Source organism: Saccopteryx bilineata, chromosome 1, assembly GCF_036850765.1.
Source record: "Saccopteryx bilineata isolate mSacBil1 chromosome 1, mSacBil1_pri_phased_curated, whole genome shotgun sequence".
Classification (NCBI taxonomy): domain Eukaryota; kingdom Metazoa; phylum Chordata; class Mammalia; order Chiroptera; family Emballonuridae; genus Saccopteryx; species Saccopteryx bilineata.
This window is the reverse complement of record NC_089490.1, coordinates 306415171-306438118: the sequence shown is the minus strand read 5'-3', so window position 1 is coordinate 306438118 and position 22948 is coordinate 306415171. Positions and strand designations below refer to the sequence as shown.

The following is a 22948-nucleotide window of genomic DNA, read 5'->3' as shown; positions in this document are numbered from 1 at the left end:
TAGATGGTGCACAGAGGGCGCTGAGCACAGCATCTGGTTCCTACAAGTGTTCAGCAAGGGTAATCTGCTGTTTTTAAAGTTATTATTACTTTTATTATTCTAACACATTCAACTTTCACTCTGCCTCTAATCCTGACCTTTATCCCAAACCTAGATGGTCCCCAGGCGCTTCAACCTCAACATGCCTAAAATGAAGCACTTCTCCCCAGGGCTATTCCTTTCAATCCCAACAAAGTCAGTTCCCAGTTTGGGTAGGAACACAGGGACACTTATGCCTCTGCCTTTTCTGCCTCCACACACTGAGGGCCCATGTGGTCAGGGAAGGCCTCTTGGAGGCAGTGGCACTTGGTTAGGGACTAGGTTAGAGGGGAAACAGGGCACTCCAGGCCTGGGTGTCTCCAGCACCAAACACTCCAGCCCTTTCCTTCCAGGCTCCAAGCCACACTGCTCTGCCTGGCTCTGTGGCTGGGTGGAGCTGGGTGACATGCTGAACAGCTGCAATAGTTACTAGTAGACAAACCCAGCTGAGGCATTCAATAACAATGCAAGGCCTAATGAGGCTTCTCTTCATCCTCTGCCACTGTGGCCGCGTGCTCTGGAAAGGTGTGCACTGAAGCAGAAAGAACACTGGTGCAGAGCAGAGCAGAGCCCCGCTGCCCACGAAGCGTGCAGACATGCACCCTAAGAAGGGACGCTTTGTGGTTTTGCGCCACAGGGATCTCAGGACCGGCTGTTTCCATGCACACCCTAGCCTCTCCCGACCAGGCTACCCAGCATCCCAGGCTCTAAGTCCAGAGGGAATTGGAGGGATGGGACACAGCTGGACGCTGGATGGGCAGAGCTAAGGGAGCAAGCTGAGTCACTGGGTCTGTCCCCAAGGCTGTCCTAAGCGTTCCTTGGCACTGCTCAACTGCGTATCTCAGAGCCTTTTTATTTACTTATTTTATTGACTTTAGAGAGACAGGCAGGAAGAGAGAGAGAGAGAAAGAGAGATGGAGAGAAACATCAATCTGATTCTGTGTGTGCCCTGACTGGGGATCAAACCTGCAACCTTGGCGTATCGGGACGATGCTCTAACCAACCGAGCTGTCTGGCCAGAACAGTCTCGGAGTCTTTGAGGGCACTTGCCCCAGGTTCCACAGGGTTCCCTGTGTGTCACTACAGCATACACATCATGCTTGAACTCTTTGTTCAGTGTCTGCCTCCCTGACCATAGGCTCCAAGGGAGAGTGCTGCAGCCAGCATGCTTATCACCAGAACCTAGACCAGTACCAGAACTTACTGGGTGTTTAGTAATTGCTGAATAAATGGAAAGATGAACAAATAAATGGAGGTGGACCAGGTATACTTTCTACATTTTCTGAAGTTGGGGTGGGGATAGGACAAGACCCAGCCACGCCCTTGGCCCCCCACTTGAAAGCTTGGCCTCCTTCCAGAAGCCCAGCTGTCCTGGATGACAGAACCCAGGGCCTGGCTCTGGGAAAGTGGTGCGGGAACTCACCTACATAATAGGAAAGGGTACGCTTGAGCCGGTCAAAGACAAACCAGCGCTTCTTCCACGATTTGATCTTGCCACCCATCTTGACCAAGTAGCCACGGCAGACCTGGCAGGAAGCAGGAGTAAGGAAGGACCCAAGTGCACAGCCCTACACTCTTCTTCCCTGAGCTACATCACTTGTGTCTTTATTCAACGGAGGCTGTCTTCAACCTCTCTTCAGGCCAGAATACCAGGTCCTGGAACAGAGACCTCTGGTGTTAAGGCAGGAACTGAGGCCACTGTTCTGAGGACCCAGGAAGGGCCGCTAACCACAGGGTCCCCTCCCCAGCACCCCAGGGCCATGCAGCCTTACCTTGCTGCTGAGTACCACGTGCAGGCAGGTATCAACACCATGGCCTGATGACTCGATGTGCGTCTTCAAGTCAAAGTCCTCCTTCCGGATTGGCAGGTAGCGGGTCAAGGGCCGTGCCTGAAAGCAAAGGGCAGAGTCAGTAGAGTCTCCTCTCTTCCCCATCAGTCCCTTGTCCAGACCCCTCGGCATCAGTGCTGAACCCCCAACAGCCTGCCACCACTCCCTCCCCAGCAGGGTGGCTGTCACTCTAGTTTCACAGGGCTTGTGGCAAAGGCAGAGACGTGGTGAGCCTGTGCTAGTCAAGCCAAGCTAGATTTGGGCAAACTGTTGAGTGCCAAAGTTTCCCTACCTACGGCCAAGACACAGCCACACTTGTCTTGTTCCTGCCCTTCCGCTCCCTCCCGGGCCGAATAGAATAAAGCAGAAAGCCAGATATGAGCAGGCTCTGGAAAGAAATGCCCAGTGAGAAATCTGCTCTCTGACTTCCCATGGGACCTTGCTTGGGTCATAACCCTTCTCAGGGCCTCAGTTCCCTTGTAAATAAAACACAGGCTTTGAACTATATAATCACTAATGTCTGTTCCACCTCAAAAATGACAACACTGCCTGACCGGGCAGTGGCGCAGTGAATAGAGCATCGGACTGGGATACGGAGGACCCAGGTTTGAGACCCCAAGGTCGCCAGCTTGAGCGTGGGCTCATCTGGCTTGAGCAAAGCTCACCAGCTTGAGCCCAAGGTCGCTGGCTCGAGAAAGGGGTCCCACTCAGTCTGCTGTAGCCCCCCCCAGACCCCCACCTCCAGTCAAGGCACATATGAGAAAGCAATCAATGAACAACTAAGAATTGATGCCTCTCATCTCTCTCCCTTTCTGTCTGTCCCTCTCTCTGACTCTCTGTCACTGTGACTAAATAAATAAATAAATTTTTTTTAAATGACAATACCAACTAGCTCTTGCCAGGTAGTTTAGTTGGTTAGAACATTGTCCCAATATGCCAAGGCTGTGGGTTTCATCCCCAGACAGCGCACATTCAAGAATCAACCAGTAAATACATAAATAAGTGGAACAGCAAATTGACATTTCTCTCTCCCTTCCTCTCTCTGAAAGTCAATCAATAAATAAAAATTAAGAAAGATAAGCCTGACCTGTAGTGGCACAGAACATAAGAGCGTCGACCTGAAATGCTGAGGTTGCCAGTTTGAAACCCCAGGCTTGCCTGGTCAAGGCACTTAGGAGAACCAAGTGCTCTTTCTCCTCTCTCTAAAAATCAATAAATAAAATCTTTTAAAAAAAATTAAAAATATGTTCATAAACATTTTTAAAAATTCTAATACTAAAATTCTCAGTCACCTGAACTTTTCTCTGCTCTCCCTTTCCAAGAAGAACATTGGAACAGCAAGAAAAGAAAACATCACAAATTATTTTATTTTTTTAAGTGATTTTAGAGAGAAAGGAAGGGGGAAAGAGAGACAGAAACATCGATTTGGCCTGACCAGGTGGTGGCACAGTGGATAGAGCGTCAGACTGGGATGCGGAGAACCCAGGTTCGAGACCCCAAGGTCGCCAGCTTGAGCGCGGGCTCATCTGGTTTGAGCAAAGCTCATCAGCTTGGACCCAAGGTCGCTGGCTCGAGCAAGGGGTTACTCGGTCTGCTGAAGGCCCACGGTCAAGGCACATATGAGAAAGCAATAAATGAACAGCTAAAGTGTTTCAACGAAAAAATGATGATTGATGCTTCTCATCTCTCTCTGTTCCTGTCTGTCGGTCCCTATCTATCCCTCTTTTTGACTCTCTCTCTGTCCCTGTAAAGAAACAACAACATTGTTCTGTTTCTGTATGTGCCCTGACCGAGGGTCGAACCAGCAACCTTTGCATATTGAGATGATGCTCTAACCAACCAAGCTAACTGGCCAGGGCAAAAACATCACAACTTATTTAAATAAAAAACAAAATGCACAGCTTCCAGGAAGCACCCTAAAAATGGGCTGCGTCTAGCTACTTCCCACAGCAATGCGTCAGCCCCATGACAAGGGGTTAGAGTCCCACAGTGGCCACTGATAGGCAAGAGAGGGGAATCAGGCATTTGATAAAACCTCCAAGCACAGCCTGACCAGGCAGTGGTGCAGTGGATAGAGCGTCAGACTGGGATGCGGAAGACCCAAGTTCAAGACCCCGAGGTCGCCAGCTTGAGCGCGGGCTCATCTGGTTTGAGCAAAAGCTCACCAGCTTGAGCCCAAGGTCCCTGGCTCAAGCAAGGGGTTACTCGGTCTGCTGAAGGCTCACAATCAAGGCACATATGAGAAAGCAATCAATGAACAACTAAAGTGTTGCAATGCACAACGAAAAACTAATAATTGATGCTTTTCATCTCTCCGTTCCTGTCTGTCTATCCCTCTCTCTGACTCTGTCTCTGTAAAAAAAGAAAAAAAGAAAAAGAAAAAAAAAAAAACTCCAAGCACAGCCTCACCAGGCAGTGGTGCAGTGGATAGAGCGTTGGACTGGGACGCAGAGGACTCAGGTTCAAAACCCTGAAGTCGCTGGCTTGAGCATGGGCTCACCTGCTTGATTGAGCACAGGGTCGCTGGCTTGAGCGTGGGACCATAGACATGACCCCATGGTCTCTGACTTGAGCTCAAAGGTCACTGGCTTGAAGCCCAAAGGTCACTGGCTTGAGCTCAAGGTCACTGGCTTGAACAAGGGGTCATTCAGTCTGCTATAGCCCCCCCCCCCCCCCGGTCAAGGCACATATGAGAAAGCAATCAATGAACAACTAAGGAGCCACAACGAAGAATTGATGCTTCTTATCTCTCTCCCTTCCTGTCTGTACCTATCTGTCCCTCTCTCTGTCTCTCTGTCACAAAACAAAACAAAACAAAAAAAACCCTCCAAGCATAGAGGTAAAACTCACAATTTCTGATTATTTTTCTTAATTCTCAAACCTAGTCCAGGCAGCCCACCCCTCAGAATCTGTGTTGTTGCATCACAAGAAATCAGGGAGCTGGGTCACAGGTCCCTGCTGGGGGTGGATCCCATGGGCCCCAGCCTGGGGAGGCCCATGGAAACACAATAGAGGGGACAGCCTGTCTGAGTCCCTCAGGCTCTCACAGAGGCCAGAATCTGAGGCCAGGGACATGGGCACATTTCCCTACCTCACCTAATTTTTCCTTTTACCTTGAAATGTTCTGCTCAAGTCTATCTGTGTAAGAAAAAAACCCAGAGTTGGTTTTCATACAAGGACAGATTTCTGTCCCATGGAAGCACTAGTATGATTTTCTCTTGGAGATACAAAGCAACAGTCATAGCTAGGTCATGTGCTGGTGATGGGGACTGGAGCTGAACAGTCTGGTGAAGTAAAGGCCCAGACAGCCATGAAGACTGGGCACAGGGGGTCATCGGGGAATGGGGAGGCAGGTATAATGCAAACTCACGAAACAGAGATGAGGCCCTTGAGCAAGGCAGAGGGAGCCCCTCGATTCTAGACTCAGCTCCTATCTCTGGAAGGCCTGTCCAGACCATCTTCTCTGACCTCAGATGTCAGCAAGCTGGCCTGCCATGTCCCCACAATGCACCCACTACACACACACACACACACACACACACACACACACACACACATTGGCTTGAACAAGCCCCAGTGGGTCTCTGTTCCTTGGGGCTGAATGAGTCCCGGGTAGAATTCGGCCTGCATTGAGCCAACAGCAATCTTTTCTGGGGTAGAACAGCTTTCACAGCCCAGCAGAGGTTCCTTAATACGTCCCTACCCCTCCACAGCCTCACCCTCAAGCCGATTACCCCCACACACCCTCCCAGCGAGTCACCTGAGAAAACTGCTTCTCCCGCATCTTGACCTCCTTCTCCACCAGCTGCTGCCTCCTGGTGCTCTCATTGTGCAGCCTCCTCTCCACCTGCTCCCGCCGCCTCCGCTCCTCCTCCAGCGCTTGCCGCCGCAGCTCCAGCTCCTGCTCCTTCCACAAAGGTCGGGGGTCAGTGCCCACAGTGGCCACCCGCAGCGTCCCTTTCTCAGAGCAGGCCAGAGGCAGGAGAGGCAGCCACCTCCGAGGGCAGCCTGGCATGAGGAGGCACCATCCTCAAACCCACCCTCTCCAAGGACCTTGCTAGTTAGTAAGGGCGGATGCTTTAAGTAACACTGCCCTGGCTTCAGGTCCTGGCCTGGCCGCCAATGTAAACTGTGAAACCCTGACAAAATCATTTAAACTTCCTAAGCCTCAGTTGCCTCATCCATAAAATGGGGCATGGTAAAAATTAAATAAGATCTTTATGTAAATGCCCACTCCAGCAGGAAGGACACAGTCAATATATACTCTTGTAATTTTCATCTGAATTCCTAAAACATGGGTTATCTAAACAACTCTTTTTGACAGCAAATATATTCAGTGATCTTTCCCTAATAACTAAGGCCCTTTGAAACTCCAAACTAGAAACACTTGTACTTAAGCTTCAAGTTTTATAAAAGGAAATGAATTTATGAAGGCCTTTAATAAAAGATTTTAAAAGTGATTATAACAAATCATTAAATACAGTGCACGGTGGCGATGTTTCATATGCCTTAACCAACGACAATGACCTTTGTACCGTTAACTCCCATTTGCTATTTCTTCAACAGCTTAAAACTTAGCAAAATCAGCCCTGGCCAGCTGGCTCAGTGGTAGAGCGTCGGCCTGGCGTGCAGGAGTCGCGGGTTCGATTCCCGCCCAGGGCACACAGGAGAAGCGCCCATCTGCTTCTCCACCCCTCCCCCTCTCCTTCCTTTCTGTCTCTCTCTTCCCCTCCCACAGCCAAGGCTCCACTGGAGCAAAGTTTGCCCGGGCACTGAGAATGGCTCCATGGCCTCTGCCTCAGGCACTAGAATGGCTCTGGTTGCAACAGAGCAACGCCCCAGATGGGCAGAGCATCGCCCCCTGGTGGGCGTGCCGGGTGGATCCCAGTCGGGCGCATTCGGGAGTCTGTCTGACTGCCTCCCCGTTTCCAACGTCAGAAAAATACAAAAAAAAAAAAAAAAACTTAGCAAAATCTCCTCTCTCTCCGTTTGCCGAGACGCTTGTAACTGTGCTCTCTTCTGATACGAATAAGACTAAAGGCCTTCTTGTCTGGCTGGTCTAGCTGCTGGCTCCTGCTCCCTGGGTTCCACTCTCATCTCAAGAGATGCCGAGTGCCCCCGACGGTGGAGAAAGAACAGCTTCTACAGATTCTTTCTCTAACCTCCTGCCCAGGCCTGGGTCTCCTCAGCCTGGCTGTGTCCAGGATAAGCTACTGGTTTCTCTTTAGTGTGTCCCAGCTCCAGGCCAACTTGAAGGAGACAAGATTTCCCTCAGCCCTCACTGTGCCCCAAGGTCCCCAGCCAACAACTTTGCTCTGACGTGGACAGCTGCCTTCTCTTCTGTCCCCATTCCTTAGCCCCAAGTTGCTGCTTTTCTTAACTATCCCCAAGAGAAATGACCAGTCATTCAGGTAGACAGGAATCAAAATTCCCATGGTGGCCAAAGGTCCACAAAAGTAAACACACAAAGACTAGAGGTTCCCACACAGGAAATCATAGTTAGACAATGGTACCTGGGCTGCCTCTTCTCCTACAAGCTGTAAAATAGTTATCTCACCAAGCCTCCCTTTCCCCCACTTTTTTCCTCGAGAGTGCTGGAAGGATAACGTGGGTGAAATGGCTTTGGATAAAGTGCCGGCGCGCTCGGCAGGCAGAAGGGAGCTCGGCCCCCACTCTGCCTCTATGCCCAGGTCCGCTCACCCTCGACTCCATGAGCCGGCTCTTCTCCGCATGCGCTTCTCTCAGCATCTTCTCCATCTCCTCGATCTTCCCTGCGTCCAGACCACTTGCACTGGGAAAGGAAGGGGAGGAGGGGGTACACTGAGGGGCTGAGGAGGCATAGGACAGAAGCAGCGGGCCCAGTGTGGGGGGTGCAGAGCTGGCAGCTCAGGCGGGAAGCGGTATGGGCCAGGTACCTGGACATGTTGTCAGGGGAGCAGGCTGAGTTGCCTCCCGTGGAGATGCTGGTCTCCATGCTGTCAGAGCTCTCCAGGCTCAGCGTGTCGTAGGCGTGCTCACCCTCCTCTCCACGCTCCCGCCCAGCAGGCAGGTGGTGCAGGATGGAGTGGTGCATAACCGGTGGAAAGCCTGAGGGGCCCACCAAGAAGGGGGACGCCCCATGCAAGGCATCCCACTGGCACTGAGCCTCAGCGGCTGCCTTCTGCTTCAGCTCGGCCAGTCTCCGCCGCTGCTCCTCAATCACCTGCTGCCCTATAGGAGGGACAGGTGGGAGTCACAGGGGGCAATGGATGGGTCCAGGGAGGGCGCTGGCAGCACCACAGATGGGGGGAAGAAGCAAGCAGGGAGAGGTCATCACGGGACACCCCCATCAGCCCCCACCAGCTTCCCTGAAGCCCCCATAGCTCCAGGTCCCACTGCCCTGCTGATGCTTTGGTTGCCACTCGGCCACAGCTGCAGCCTGGCCTCAGCATTCCTTTTGCTTCCTGAGCCCACACAGGGCACTGATTCTGCCCAGGTGGTGCCCTTGCAGCTTGACAGCCAGGTGGCTCCAGCTCACAACCAAGGCCTGAGTAGGTGGGGACACATGCACCCAACCCCCTGCTGGGGAAGGCACAATGAAGAGGTGGTGGGAGCCCCAGGAGCACCCAGGGTGTCAGTGCAGACCCAGCAGCAATGCAGAAGCAAAAGCACCAGCAGCATGAATGAAGGAACGGGAAACAAGGTGGGGGATAGCTGAGGCAGGAGACTGCTCAGTTCGAGGGGTGAGGGAGCCAGACACCCCAACCCAGCTTAGCCTGGGAGCCTGCCTGGGCAGAGTACATCATGCAGATGCCTGGGCAGAGGCTGCCTGGCCAAAGCAATGTCCTCAATGACCAACGCTCTACCTGCTGGGTCGTCGGTTGGGAGGGGCTCGGCAGGAAGCGACTCGACTGGTGTGGGGGACCCCGGGCAGAGGACAGGGTAGAGAGACACAGAGGGGATGAGAGGGGAGAAAGGCTTTCAAAGACATGGGCTTTCAAAACAACCAAAATGCGCTTAAGCAACAAGGACTCCTGGGTCCCCATAGCCAAAATCTTAGGGAACCATGTCTGAAGGTCAAGTCCATCCCCCTGCCTCCAGACAGGGCAAGGCATATCCCCACTCAGGTCAAACACTATTTCCCTGATTTGCTGGGCTCTCCAGGAAAGATCTCACAGCCTTCCCCCACCCCCATACCTATAGTCCTCTGCCCTTGGATAGATACACAGGAGGCTCTCCTGTAGGCGTCTAATCTAAATCCTCTCTTGCCTACATCCCAATTCAAGAAAAACATCCCCTGAAAGATATGGGCGTGGATGAGGCATGGGGGCGGGGAGGGTAGGCCAATACCCAGGGCCCTCAGGAGAACAGGTGGGCTGGCCTGCAGCCACTCACCCTTCTGCTGCAAGGCCAGCTGGCGCTTAGTTTCAATGTCCTGAAGCGTGGCTGCCAGGTTGCGAGGGAGGCTGCCCGTGCCGTTCTGGGCAAGCAGAGCACTCTGAGGAGGAAGATGGAATGCTGGGACCTGAGGCTCAGAAGACCCCCCACCAAGGCTGTCGTGGGCAGCTCTGGCCTCTCCCAGTGCAAGAGTCTCCATCACCCTACCACCATCGCCCTGCTATGCACATGGCCCACCCACTGTCCTCAGACCTTTGGGGAGGGGCTACGGCCTAAGGTAGCCACGCTGAGCTGGGAGGAGGAGGAGGATGAGCCAGAGGACGGTGGAAGGGGGCCGCTGCGGGTGCGGGGCAGAGGGCTGGGGGCTTCACTGTCCATCTTGGAGCGGTAAACCTGGAGGGAAGAAATACACCTGGTGAACTCTGGCTCCTCCACTATTCCCACCCCAAGTCACCTAGGCTGGCTGGGATCCAAGGTGTGTCTTGCCCAGGCACCGGCCTCTGTCTCTAGCTGACGACAGCATTGACCCTCCTTGGCCAGCCCAACAGGCAGATATTACTGGCAGCTGCCAAGCCTCCTTTCCAAGCTGTTCCTCCTTGGGCCAATCCCTGGCCCAACCCTGCATCTTAGAAAGAAGCCTATCAATGGAGCCATGAAAGGGATTAACATCAGAAGACCAACTGGAGGCCAGGTTCCCTCTGGTTCTAGCTCCATCACTAACAGGTTGTTCGACCCTGAACTATGCACCTCCCCACTCTGGGCCTTGGACTCTTTGCCTGTAGACTAGGCTAGACTAAGTCACTGCCAAGCTCTCTCAGAGCATTCATGTTTGGCGAATATGGTCTTTGGAGTCAAGTACCCTCTCAGCGTAGGCTCTGCTACTCCCTAGCTGTGTGGCCTTGGGGAAATTACTTATCTCCTCTGAGCCCCAGTGTTTGTTCTGTAAAACGTTAACAATATCTACCCTCAAAGGCCTGGGGTGATTCAGTGAATCAAAATACGTAAAAATCTCTAACCAGCTGGGCACCAAGGAGAGGTGCCCCATGCTAGGTGAACCAAACTCCTCCCAAAGGGAACATGGACCTTTAGCTCAGACCAGTCTAGAGGTGCAACATCTCCACACCAGGTCTCAGGCACTGCAGCAGGTCAGTGGAGTGAAGTTTGGAGATTATCTAAACACTCCCCACCCCCAATCAGCAGCTTGCTGCAGGCTCAAGTAGGCCCATGCCCTCCTGGCAACTCAGGAGACAGGCATTTCCTAAGACATCACTTCAAAGTCTTTTCCCTCTCTGTCCCGACTCCAAGTATCACCCCTGGGAAGACCAGGGGAACAAAATGCTGGCAGTCCCCCCAGGACATACTAGTTCTAGTTGCAAAAGGCTCAAGACTGTGCCAGGCCCCCAGACTGAGTAAAAAGCTTTAAGGTTGAGGGCTGTTGAGGACAGAGCAGAGCCACAATCTAGCCCACACAAGGCACCAAACCCCCTTCCACTGAACAGTCAATCATGCCATCTTTGGACTCATGAAGCTGGCCCTCCAGCTGCCAGAAATGCCGGGATGGTTGCCTATGAGGAAACTCTCACTGCCACCTCAGGGTCCAGAGGTCCCAGGTTACCCTAGCTGGACTGACCCCACCACCACCTAAGGTGGCATGTGTGGCTGATGGATTGGCAGGAGGCACCCAGAGCAGAGAGGGGCAGGGGCAGGGGCAGGGCAGCGATGGGAGGTGAAGAAGGGAGTTACCTGCAGCTGACGGAAAGCTTTGGTGGGCAGAGGCGGGGGGGAGGAGCGAGGGGAGGCTGCGGCGGGGCCAGCCCCCAGCCCGGCTGTCAGCTCCTGGTACCACTGCTCTAAGTCTACAGCAGGGAGCAACAGCTTCTCCATCTAGAGCGGATCATGGGAAGGATGAAGAGGAAAGGTGAGGAAATGAGGGGAAAGGACAGGGGAGGAAGGAGGAAGAAGAAGAAAGGGAAAGGTTGGAGGAAGAATAAAGGGAGACCATTATCAGAGAAACAGACAGGAAAGTTAAGAAAGAAGGCATGGGAGGAAGGGAGAAGGAAGAGCATAAAGAGAAGGAAGAGAAAACAGTTGTCGTGAATGTGCCAAGGGCAAAGAGAAACAGTCAGGCCTCAATTCCCAGAACACAGACACGTGCTATGCCAACCATGATGCCAGCCAACCAGAGCTCACAGGCACCGACCTCTTCCCTGGGACTGGCCTCGTGCTGGGAAGCTAGGTGAGCAGGGGCAAGACACACACAGAGCCACAGCAGTAGTGAGCTGGGGGTGGCAGGAACACACAGACCACCAGCCTTGGGTGAAGGTGTGACAGACAGAAGCGAGGGAGGGGGCAGCCTGGGAGGAAGGCAGGTGGTGGGAGCCAGGTCCTGGGAGGCAGGGGCCCAGAGAGGCAGGCTGGCATGGGGGTTGTGGGCATGGGCAAGGTGCCCACACTGCCTTTAGCTGCTCAAGCATCACATACTTGGGGGAAGGCTAAGACGCAGGAGAGAATATGAGAGGTTAATGGACTGGAACCCAAGAGATGGTCCTGCCCATGGGCAAGGTAAGGGCAAGTACAGGAAGCACAGAGCAAAGGAGGCCTGCACAGCCCAGGAAAGTCCTCTGACGTGATGTGCTCCCGCTGGAGCAGGAGGCCTGCTCCTCCCTCAGTGGTCAGGAGCGGAGGCCCTGGGAAGAGAGGAGCCACTCCCAACCCCCCTTTTGCCAGTTGCCCTTTTCCCTCACTGTTGAAGACAAACCCTACCGTCCTCCAACCCAGGCCCAAGAGCCAACCTAGGGCATCCATGAGGAGGCTCTCGGGCCTAGGGGGGCTCACTCAGCGGCTGGTACCTCACTGTCAGGCAGGGGCTAGGCAAACAAAACAGGGGTGGTGGCAGAAGCACAGGGTCCAAGCGGGACACAGCTAGAGAAACTGTCAGGCTCACACAGTCCAGGTGCGCAGTGAGGGGGAAGGGGTGGGCACCGAAGAGGCTGGCAGTTTTCAACCAGGTACCGGATCCCCAAACTTCATGCTTTAGAGCCATTACTCCATTCCATACAAAACCCAGAGCAGGGATGGGGAGTTCAACTGCCCACTATAACCACAGATGGCTGTGGGGGAAGGGGGACTGGAAAAGGACAGGCAGAACCTCCACTTTTGAGGCTGCCTTGGCACCCAGGTCCTGCCCCAAGCAGACCCTGAAGGCCCATCCCCAGGTTTGTCCTGGGCTGTGGGCAGGCGAACAAGCCTAGGAACTGCCAAGAACCCACCAAGGACCAGGACCTGGCACCCAGATTACTCATCCCCAACACCTTGGGCATCCCCAGTGGGGCACACACATGCAGCATTGGACACCAGTCACATCATTCCCGAGGGTCCCCTTGTACCCCATCTGCTGGAAGGGGTGGAAGTAGAGACAGGGCCTGAGCAAGATAGGCTCTGAGAAAGAAACCTTGGCAGGAAGAAGCTAAAAGGAGAACAGGCCCACTGCCCAAGGGTCAGAACTTGGAAAGATGCCAGCATATCAGACTGTGGGTTGGGAGGACAGGGACTGTCATATTGCCTGAGCTTATCTAGGTGTTGGGAGCATAGCAGGTCTCCAAAACGCATGATGAACCAAAGCCCAGGATCCTAAACCTGCCTTTACAAGGGGAGCCCATTCTGGCTTAACTCCAGAGACGGCTGTCCTCCAGGGGTCACAGAAAACAAAAATGAGCTGTAGGGTCCAGCATTTGTGAGAACTGAAAAATGGCATGCAGAATACCTGCAAATTCATATGCAAATTATGTTCTGATTTATTTGTTTGTTTCCTATGCACTGCCCAGGCACCTACGGCACACCAACACACCGGTACTCGCTCAAACTTGCAAACTCTGGCCAAAGGACTATTGCCACACACTCTTCATCTGGGCCCCTGGGAGAAGCTGTTGGCAGAAGCTCAGCAAACAGGCAGACAGGCAGTGGACACAGCAGAGCAAGCAGTTAGCTGTGATTACCTCTTGTGCTTTGGGGCAGAGCTGAGTGAAAGCAGGTGGGGTTAAGGGGACAGAGGAGGCACCAGCCTGAGATGACCCCGGGAATGGGCCCAGAGCTGCAGTCCCCAGCTCCATCTCCAAGGACTCAGAGATGAGCAGTTCAGCCTACAGAGAGGATAGGTGGTGAGGGGCCTCAACCTACACACTCAGCCCAGCCACCCCAGCCCAGCCCTAAATTGCTCATGCATCAAAGCAGGGAGCAAGCGGAAGAGCTTAGAAAACTGGGCATGTCCTCATTGGACCTCACATGCCAGGAATGCAAAGACTCAAGAAATAATGGCTTATTTCCTGAAGGACCTCAATGCCACTTCTGAACTAAGGGCCTAGTTCTAGACCAAAGCCCGGGGACTCCTAGAATCCTATGCTCCCCCTGAAAGTGAGTCTGCCCAGCCCTGGCCTTTTCCAAACCTCTGAATAGCCTAGTCTCCTCAAGATATATTCAGTCACCCCAAATCATAAGATCAATGGGCTCCTGCACCAGAAAGGTAATTAAAAGAAGCAGCTGGTAGCCATAGAGAGTCAAATCCCAGACCTCAGGACCATTACAATTCGTGTCTCTCCAGTTCGGGAAAATGGTCCCATACTCAATCTCAACCCTTAGGGTGGAAGTGTCAAATGTCGCTCCAGAGCCTGTCAGGAGACCCCTTCGGCCTGGAACTGGGCTGACCCAACGACATTACCTCTTTGAGGGTTGATGTAGTCTTTGGGAAAGGCCTGCCCCCTGTGAGTGAGTGGTATCTTCTTTCCAACATAGTCAGTTTCTCCTTCTCCTGCAAGCCCAAAGTGACAGAGAATCAGAAAGGAGAGGGACTGACAGTAAAGGGAGGAGACCAAGTGAAGGGGGAATTCTGCCCTCCCTTCCCAACCCCCACCCACACCTCACAGAACTAAACTACCTTCTGCAGCAGCTGCAAGGAGGCGTTCTTGTCCCTGGCCAGGCGCTCTGACTCTTGCACAGCCTGGGCCCGGATCTGCCCAGCCTGACTGTCCAGGACTGCCAGGCGCTCCTGGAGAAGACAGGGGAGGTCAATCAGGCCTCGGAGGGGACAGGACTAAGCCCAAAGTCAGGCTTGGCTGTCTCTCCTGCCCAGAGACCCTGGGATTGGGTAAAGGGAATCAACCAACTCTTTTGCTTGGTCTCAACTTACCCCAGAAAAACTAAGGCTGCTATGTTCAGCTCCTTCCCCCAACCCACTCTTGACCAGTGTGACCCCTGTGCCACCAGGCATGACAGCCAGAACTGCAACACCCCAATCTCCCTTCCCTCCACCCCCAGAGTCAGCATGTCCAGAACCCCAGAGATCTGCCCCATTCCCCCCACCCAACATCCGCTGCTACCACACAAGTCCAGGCCCTTCGCTTTCCAGGCCCGGACTTTTTCACCAGCCTCCTGCTTCCAACTCTCTCGGCTTTCTATCCATTCCACACTGCCACAGAAACCTTCCAAAAAAGGCCTTTGAGGTTTGTTTTTGTTCTCTTGCTTATAAATTTTCTAATCTCTCTAATGAGAATAAATTTTTTTAAAACCCATGAGTAAAGTGAGATCACCCCTCTCCCGAAATCCTTCAGTGACCCCGCATTACTCCTGGGAAAAGGCACATGCTCCGAAGCCAGCATTCAAGCCCGGGCCCCAGAAGCGGGGCTGCCCTCTTCAGCCCCTTCCCACCCTGGGCCCTTGGCGTTCTCTCAGTTCAGCCATGTTGTACACTCAGCTGTGAAGTTGTGTCTACTCAGGCCTTTCTTAAACTGTTTCCTTAGCCCAGGACAGCTATCCTTGTCTTCTTCACACATCAGGAGCGTAGACCAGATCAAATGCTATCTTTTCTCTAACATCTTCCATCTTGATCACCACTCAATTTCTTTGCTCCTTCTTCTGTGCTCAAATTATTCTGCATCACCATTTGCCTTATATTACTGTGCCTTGTGAATATCTGTCTCCATCACCACCACCCCATCCAGGTTGTCAGAACCAAGAGGAGGGCCAGTGTCCTTTCTGTTTCCATATCCCCAACAGGGCTTAGCACAATACCTGGCTCAACAATCATGTGCTAAAGAAATAAAACAATAAGTGAGAGAAAATGATGGGGGCTGGGTGAAATTGGCTAGGTTAATTCAGGGAGGGTTTCCTGAAAGAGATGGCCTTAGACTACCACCCTTAAGAGCAAGCCACGGGAAAGGAGGAAAGAAGGAAGCTGACCTAAATCTGGGGTCAGCCAAAGAAGACTGAAGCAGAGGAGGCAGTAATCCTCACAGCAAGATCGGCTGTTTAGTTTGACCTGCTGGAATACTGTGGTTGCCAGTTTGAAACCCCAGGCTTGCCTGGTCAAGGCATATATGAAAAGCAACTACTATAAGTTGATGCTTCCCACCCACTCCCACCTTATCTCTCTCTCCTCTCTCTAAAATCAATAAATAAAATCTTTTTTTTTAAAATCTGCTGTTTACAGTCTACTGAGAATCCAAGAAATCTGCTAAATGCCATATGTTACCTCCTTTCATCCTCTTATGAGGCAGGTGCATTTATGTTCATTTTACTGATAAAAATATTGACATATTTTGGAAGTAAGGTATCATAGCAAGTAAGTGGGAGAGCTAGGATCAGAACCAGATCTGTTGGACTCCAAAGCCATACTCTGAACCAGATTGGAGAGGACAGGGACGTACAAGGTACCAGGGCAGAGACTGGGCTGGATAGAACCAAGGGTGGAAGCTGAACAAGGGTCATGAGGAGGGGCACAGGAAAGGTTCTGACTGCCAGGTCCTAGTGGCTGAGCTCCAGGTTCCTAGGGGCCCGGGTGGACACAGGGAGGCAGGATCAGGAGTCCAGTACTGCCGACCCCTCTCAAATTCCCTGGAGCTTACACCTACCAGGACCTAGAAGCCATGGGATTAGCTGATCTAAGGCTCCCTGATGCATTCTCTCCAGAAGGAAAGAGAAAGAGATCAGACAAATGCCGGTCTCTAAACCCAGTGCAATATAGTGTAGAAGGAACAGGGGCTTTAGGGTCAGACAGGCCTGGGTTCCAATTCCAGCTCTAAAACTTTTAAGCTAGGAGATTCTGGGCAAATCTGGAACTTCTTTGAATCCTGGTCTCCTTGTCTGGGGGGGGGGGGTAAACATAGGTTTACAGTCGTGAGTATGCGAAACACAGTTTATTCTTGTATCATTATTATTTATTGCAGTGTTTTCAACTCCCAGCCCTAGGACCAGTACCAGTCTGCCAGAAATTTCATGCCAGTCCACGAGAGAGTTAACCACCCTGATGCTGTATGATTATAGACCCAGTGATCTTAGTCAAATTCAATTATGCTCAGGGTGATTTCTCCTTATTAGCCTGTATCATTAATAAAAAATACTATTGAGGTTGTCTTAGATGTCTTTGGAACTTGTAGGCTTGTTTGAACAACCTTTTACACCATGCAGAGCATATTTACAAATCATGCGCAATACACAAAAAGCATTCGGATAAACTTGTGTAGTATTCACTGCATCATACATGTGGAGTTCGGAACTTGAGCACTAGCTGTACGGGGTTGCACTCTTATGTGTGGTACAATTAAGCTTTATTTGTTGCCTGTTTCTGATTCCAGCTGGCTATGTCACTGGTCCCCAAGTGTAAAAGGTTGAAAACCACTGAATTATTATATTATTTCCCATATGAACAACTATAAACACACTTTTGCCCCACCCTGTGTATAAATGGGGTAAGAGTGCTGGGATTAGGAGACCATCCTAAAGTCAGCATGAGGTAACACAAGGAAGTACCCTGACACACATCCATGCGCTTGGGAAATGCCAGTTGCCTGCCTTCCTTTCATCTGCCTCACCTTAAAAGTGGGTGTGTTTGTAAGGCAGGGCAGCTCAAGGAGAGCAGCAAAGGGTCTAATTCGGGAGGAGGTCCAGCAACCCACTTATAACCAAACCCCAGGCTAGCAATGAAGCCCCCAACCCACCACTTTTTGACACCTTTTCCTGACCTTACTGCCCTCACTTCCCTCCCACTCACTCCAGGCAGAAAAAACTGCACAAGTGTGCATATATGTGCAAGGAAATGCAAGTCTCAGCTTCAAGCACGTGAGCTCCCTGAGCCATCATCCCATGTTCCTCCCTGACATCTTCCTCACCCTTGCTTAACTCAAGCCTCCTCCCAACTTTACTTCCCACCCTCACGCATGGACATTCCTGCCCCATCACCCTATCCCACTCTGGCTGAAATCAGAAGCAGTCTCAACATCTGTAGCTCCAGGACTGGACAGTTTACGACAGCCAGTCCCCTTGTGTTATGGCTCAGCTGAGCCAGGGCTGAGCCAAGGTCGGAACCCAGGTGATGTCCTCTCTAGGACCCCGGCTGGCTCTCCTACCCAGAAATCAGGTCTTTGTATGTGTCCCAGCACTTCCACCAGAGGAAAAACTCTACAAGGGAAGGAACAAGTCTACTGCTCAGCCTCCTCCTCCTCTTCCACCTCTCACTTCCCTGCCCAGCCAGCGCCCAGCTCTCAGATATAAGCCCAATCCACCTTCCACTGAAGACGTGGGAGTCAGGGTTTAATAACAATAACTATTGTTCACTGAGTGCTTACTATGATCATATCCTATACTGTCTTCCCATCATCTTCGTTTAATTCTCACAACGGCCTGCTACTGTTCTCGTTTTATGAAGAGGAAACTAAAGCTCAGAAAGGTGAAGTTAACATTCATAAGGTCATCAACTGGGATTCAAAGCCAGGTCCCAGGCCTCCCGCCCCACCCAGCACTGTGTACCATATCACAGGGCAGGGAAGGGGACGGACGCACCTTCCTCTTGGCGATGCTGCACAGCAGATCAGCCTTGCTCAGGAGGAGCCCCTGGCTGGCCAGCTCCCGCTCCTCCTCCACGCGGCTCTCCTGCTCCAGCTGCTGGAACTCCAAGTCCTCAAAGAGCTTTGTCTCTGTCTCCAGGGCCTCTGACTCCTTGAATGACAGTGACAAAGGGGGTTGGGTGGTGCTTGAAATAACTACTCTGGGCTTGGAAGGCCAAGCCACAGAGGTGTGCATTTTGGGGGCTGGACCCGGGGAAGCTGGGGAAAAGACCTGCCCCCATCCAACCCCTTTTTCCTCTGCTTGGCTTTGCCCCTTACACAGGCACCGCTGTTTAGAGCAGCAAAAAGGAGAAGACAGATCCCTCCCAATCCTTCCCTGTCCCCTCCAAACCAAAGCACCGACCCTGGTGTCCTGACAGGCACAGCAGGGCCCAGGTGGTCCTGTCCCACCGCTCTCCTCTCCTCTGGGCAGGTGGCCCTCAGGGCCCGGGAAGGGGGGCTGGTGAAACTGACCCTTCTCAGCTGCTCCTGTAACTGTTCCCGCACTGACTCGGGGCAGTTATCGAGCTGCATCTGGAGCTTGGCGTAGAGCGCCTGGCGGGCCTCCAGGTGCCTCCGTCCCGCGGCCAGCTCCGCCCTCTCCTGGTCGGCGGGAGGGGGAGGGGCGGGGCACAGGGGAGAAACAGAACACACACTCCTCAACTCCGGCCGGCCGGGGCTGGCGGCAGGGCGGTGGGGAAGGGCGGGGAGGGCGGAGAGAGAAATGCTGAGCGGAAACGGGGGTGGGAGACAACAGAAAAAAAGAGGAGAAATAGAGAATAACTAGGAAAAAAGAAGGAAGAGAGCAGAAGGGGAACTAAGGAGGGAAGAGGCGAAGAGTAGGAAAAGCAAAGAGCTGAGGTGTAGGACAGGACTCAGAAGGGCAGGGGATGGTGTACCAGGGCAGCGGCAGCGGCGGGCGGCGGGTCCCAGGCAGAAATTTTGGTCTCTTACACTAGAAAAGTTTTGGTCCCTTACACTAGAAACATTTCGGTAGCTCCTAAGAAAAAGCCCTCTGTTTTCTCTCCAAACCCAGTCAAGGCCAAAGGTGGTTCCACACCACAAAAGGAGAGCTTCTAACTCCTGAACTTACCCCTCTTCCACTGCCCAGAGACCAAAATTTAACCCTGGGGATAAAGGGGTAGAGATGGTGAAGGGTTAAATCAGGGGTTGGGTGTGGTCAGAAGCTGAGGACTTAAAGCTACAGCAGTGCAGCCGAGGGGACCCCAGCCCAACCGCATTCATCTCCCTCCCTCCTGCCCCCAGTGGGGGTGGGGTGCTGGCGCAGCAAGCTGAACTTCGGCAGGATGAGGGCTGCAATTAGTTCAGGCATTGCCATGGTAACAGGTGCCCCACCAGTGGGTACAGAGAGGAGGTGGATGGCTCTGTCTGGAGTGAGATGACACTTCTGAGAGCAGGGAAGGGAGTTGGGGGTGGGGGGAGCTGGTGAGTCATCCCTCCCAAGGACAGGCAGAGGTGAAACTGTGACTATTGATTCCAAAGCCAGTGTGGGGTCATGAGCGAGGGGCGAGGAGGGAAGCCGAGTGACACCACCACCACCATCTCAAATAACTGGGCCCAGAGAGAAGGCCAAGTCCAGGCCTCCAGGCAATGCCAGGTAAATGAGAAATGAGGTCAGGCAGGTTCCTTCTGAAATGATGAACTTCACCTGGGATTAAGACCCTGTGCTGAACCCTGTCCCCCACCACCACCACTACACTCCACCCCCATGCCTGGGGAGGAGGACCTCATCAGATCAGTCCTGGGGTCCAAGCACTTCCCCATCCTTGGACCCAGCCTTTACAATATCCTGTGTTCTGGATGACGGAGGGGCAGGAGAGGGAGAGAGGCTCCCCATTCCCACCCTCTGCTTGAGGTATCTGAATCTGGGAAGCCCCAAGGCAAAGAGAGTGTGACAGCAGTAGACAGTCCCTGTCCCAGCCCTCCACAAGCCTTGCCACCACAATTAGGCCTCCTTACCCCTCTGCACTGGTGGGAAGGCAGGCGAATGGCTAAAGGACAAGAGGCGTCGCCCTCCAACAGTCTGTGGAGGTAGCACCCAGGCTTTCCCAAATGGGGGGAGCTCTTCAGGCTGAGAAGCGCCTCAACCAAGCATTTCCTCCAACCTTGTACCCATCCTGCCAATGCCCCATTGAGTAAAAGTTGAGTTGTGCCCTTGCCCATTCCTTTCTGATCAAAATCCTAAGGTCCCACACCAAGAAAGGAAAGAGGCAGCATTAGAAGGGAGAGGCCAAGGGCCTAACGAGTTAGTGCAAAAGCACGCATGGTTCAGGCCTGCCTGGGCGGCACTGGCAGTTAGGGGCATGCGGAGAGCCCAGGACAGGGATTGAGGGTAGGGGGCATTAGTGCAGGCCTGTTTGGTAAGCATGGAGTTAATCTGGCACAGAATTTGGGAGTGTGGTTTTGGAGGCCAGAGCCAAAGCTCAAAAAAAAAAAGGGTGGTGTCAAAGAATTTTTAAGAGATTCAAAATTGAGGGGAAGGGGAAAGACACTTTCAAAAAATGCAGGAGGTGAATTAATTCTTGGAAAAGTACTGTCAAATCCAAAAATAGACGGCTCCTCTCCACTTCAGAGCTTTTGGCACGTTGTAGGGCATCTTGGGTGTGGTTGGCACAGCCCCTGTGGGATGGAGCAGCCCCTGCAGGCTGGCACGAAATCTGAAAGGGGCAGGAGCTAGGACCATCTGGGATGGGAGGCTGCAGATCCTGAAGGTTCAAGGGAAGCAAAGACCCAAGGGCTAGCTCCCAAAGACCATGTCCTGGGCACCTGAGGCATGCTTGGAGGGAGACAGTCTCCAGATGGAGGGACTCAAACCTGAATCACTCCTAGCACAGTCTCTCAGGCTGTGCTCACTGCCCAAGAAGGGGTTTTCTAGGAAGCACCAACTAGAAGGGCCATGAAAGGCCCAGAATGGCAGGCACCCAGAGGTAGCAGAGACCCAGACAGAGGAGACCCCAGACACCAGCCCAGCCCACAGTGACCTCCAAGCTGGTACCTTTCACAGAGGCCCCTACCCCTGAAGTGTAACAGAGACCACCTGGTCTGCAGATTGGATGGTGAGGCAAGGGGTAAAGGGCCCCAAAGAAGGCATTTGGCTTCTCTCCTAGGCTACTGGACCCCAGCCCTGAGCCAGGCCAGGTGTTGGTTACCTTGTCCCTCTCCTTTTGGATGCCTGTCTCCAAGGTCACCAGCTTCTCCTGCAGCTGGTCCACCGCCTTCTGCTCCTTCTGCAGCAGGGCCCGCTCTGCCTCCCTCTCCCCCTGCAGTAGCGCCCGCTCCATTTCAGCCTGGGAGCAACACCAGGGTCCACGTCAAGGCCGGCCAAGGCAGTTGGGTCCACCACTCCTGGGGCCTTCGGTCTGCCTGGGGAAGAGTCCAGCCAGTCCTCAAGGCTCACCTCTCGGGCCGACTCTTGCAGTTGCTGCTCCAGCTCCTTCACACGAACCTTGAGCTGCTCCACTCGCCCCAGTACCTGAGCCCGCTCCTCTTCCAGGGCCAGCGCCTCTCCCTGGAACTTGGCGCTAGGTGCATCTTCATGCTGGAGGGGAGGAAAGCAGTCAGTTGGAGAAGCCTAGACCCTATCAGGACAAGACTAAGAGACGGGTCCCCATTCCTCAGGGCACTTGGAAAGGGCAACTGGACTGAGATAGAAAGCAAATTTCCCTCCATGGATGGAGAGCAATATGGACTCATTCAGATGGAATAAAGATTTAGCATGGAGTGCCAGGCCTGGGTGGAGCCCAAGGAAAGACAGGTCATAAAGCATATTTATAGCTTGGCAAATTCATCAACATCTCCCTCTCTTCCTTGCCTCATTTCTACACTTCCCACCCCTGATCCCTTCCCAAACTGAATCCTTCAATTACTTCCCCTTCCCTGGGTCTTGGCATCCACCACAAATGCAGGCCTGCTCTGCCTCCTAGCAGGTCCGACACCAACTCCCCCCAGCCCACCCTGTCCCCCACCTCCTGCTGGGTGCTCTCCGTGCTGCTGCACTCCTCCTTGAGGTTTTCCTCATCTGAGCGCTCTATGCTCTCCCACAGGCGTTGAGTGGTACCTCCAGGCTCCTCATTACTCCGCCCAGAGGCCACAATGGCCCCTGAGAGGCCTCGTGAGGGCCTCCGGCCTGCCAGTGCCAATGCTGCAGCGGCCTCCCCAATGCTGGGCAGCTCCCCAGCCTCAGGTCCCCCGTCAGCCCGGCTGTATTCAGCACACAGGTTCAGGATGGTCTCTAGACGCTGCCGTTCCTGGAAAGAATGGACAGAGCAGGGCATGAAGGGGAGGAGGCAGGATCCCAGTGGGACTAGAGTCAGGCAGTGTTCTGTCAGGAGAGAGAGCTAGGATACTAGGGGCTTGAGGCTCAGAACCAAGTCAGGAAAGCACCCCCGAGGTCTAAGGAGGCAGAGGGGATGAGGGGGCCCCAGAAGTGAGCAGAAGTCAGGCTATTGTGTTGCCTGCCCACATGGCTAGCCCGTCCTGTCTCCCTTTTTCCTTTCCCTCCTCATTCTCTCCCAGGGCAGGAACATACCCTGGGAAGCCGACTAAAGACCACAGTGAGACACACACACTAGCTCGTGCTAACAAGTGCTCAAGGATCCACGACCCAAGAGGATGCAGAGGCACGACCACCCACCCACACTGACAGAGGACACATGTACCTGGGCCTGTGCTAACAGGAGGTAAACACAAAACACCAGCCCTGACAGGCACAAATGCACACTCACACAGATAAACACAGTCTAGCACACAGACAGGTGAGCACTGACAGCC

General features: G+C 53.2%; 1 protein-coding gene across 13 annotated transcripts in view; it reads right to left on the bottom strand.

Moving 5' to 3' along the window:
- The window catches only part of PHLDB1 (pleckstrin homology like domain family B member 1), a 54619-nt gene that overhangs the window by 6132 nt on the left and 25539 nt on the right, over positions 1-22948 (bottom strand). For 3 of the 13 annotated variants that reach the window (XM_066246147.1, XM_066246149.1, XM_066246159.1), the window contains 17 exons: positions 22144-22425; positions 21576-21716; positions 21328-21465; positions 18632-18760; positions 18114-18269; positions 14215-14325; positions 13999-14088; positions 13280-13423; positions 11028-11168; positions 9537-9677; positions 9282-9384; positions 8753-8797; positions 7823-8117; positions 7608-7698; positions 5668-5814; positions 1851-1967; positions 1502-1604 (listed from right to left, as the gene is read on the bottom strand). In XM_066246147.1, the coding sequence (XP_066102244.1) occupies positions 1502-1604; positions 1851-1967; positions 5668-5814; positions 7608-7698; positions 7823-8117; positions 8753-8797; positions 9282-9384; positions 9537-9677; positions 11028-11168; positions 13280-13423; positions 13999-14088; positions 14215-14325; positions 18114-18269; positions 18632-18760; positions 21328-21465; positions 21576-21716; positions 22144-22425 (2374 nt within the window). The remainder of the gene's footprint in view (positions 1-1501; positions 1605-1850; positions 1968-5667; positions 5815-7607; positions 7699-7822; positions 8118-8752; positions 8798-9281; positions 9385-9536; positions 9678-11027; positions 11169-13279; positions 13424-13998; positions 14089-14214; positions 14326-18113; positions 18270-18631; positions 18761-21327; positions 21466-21575; positions 21717-22143; positions 22426-22948) is intronic. The other 10 variants (XM_066246150.1, XM_066246151.1, XM_066246156.1 and 7 more) reach the window with 8 other exon arrangements.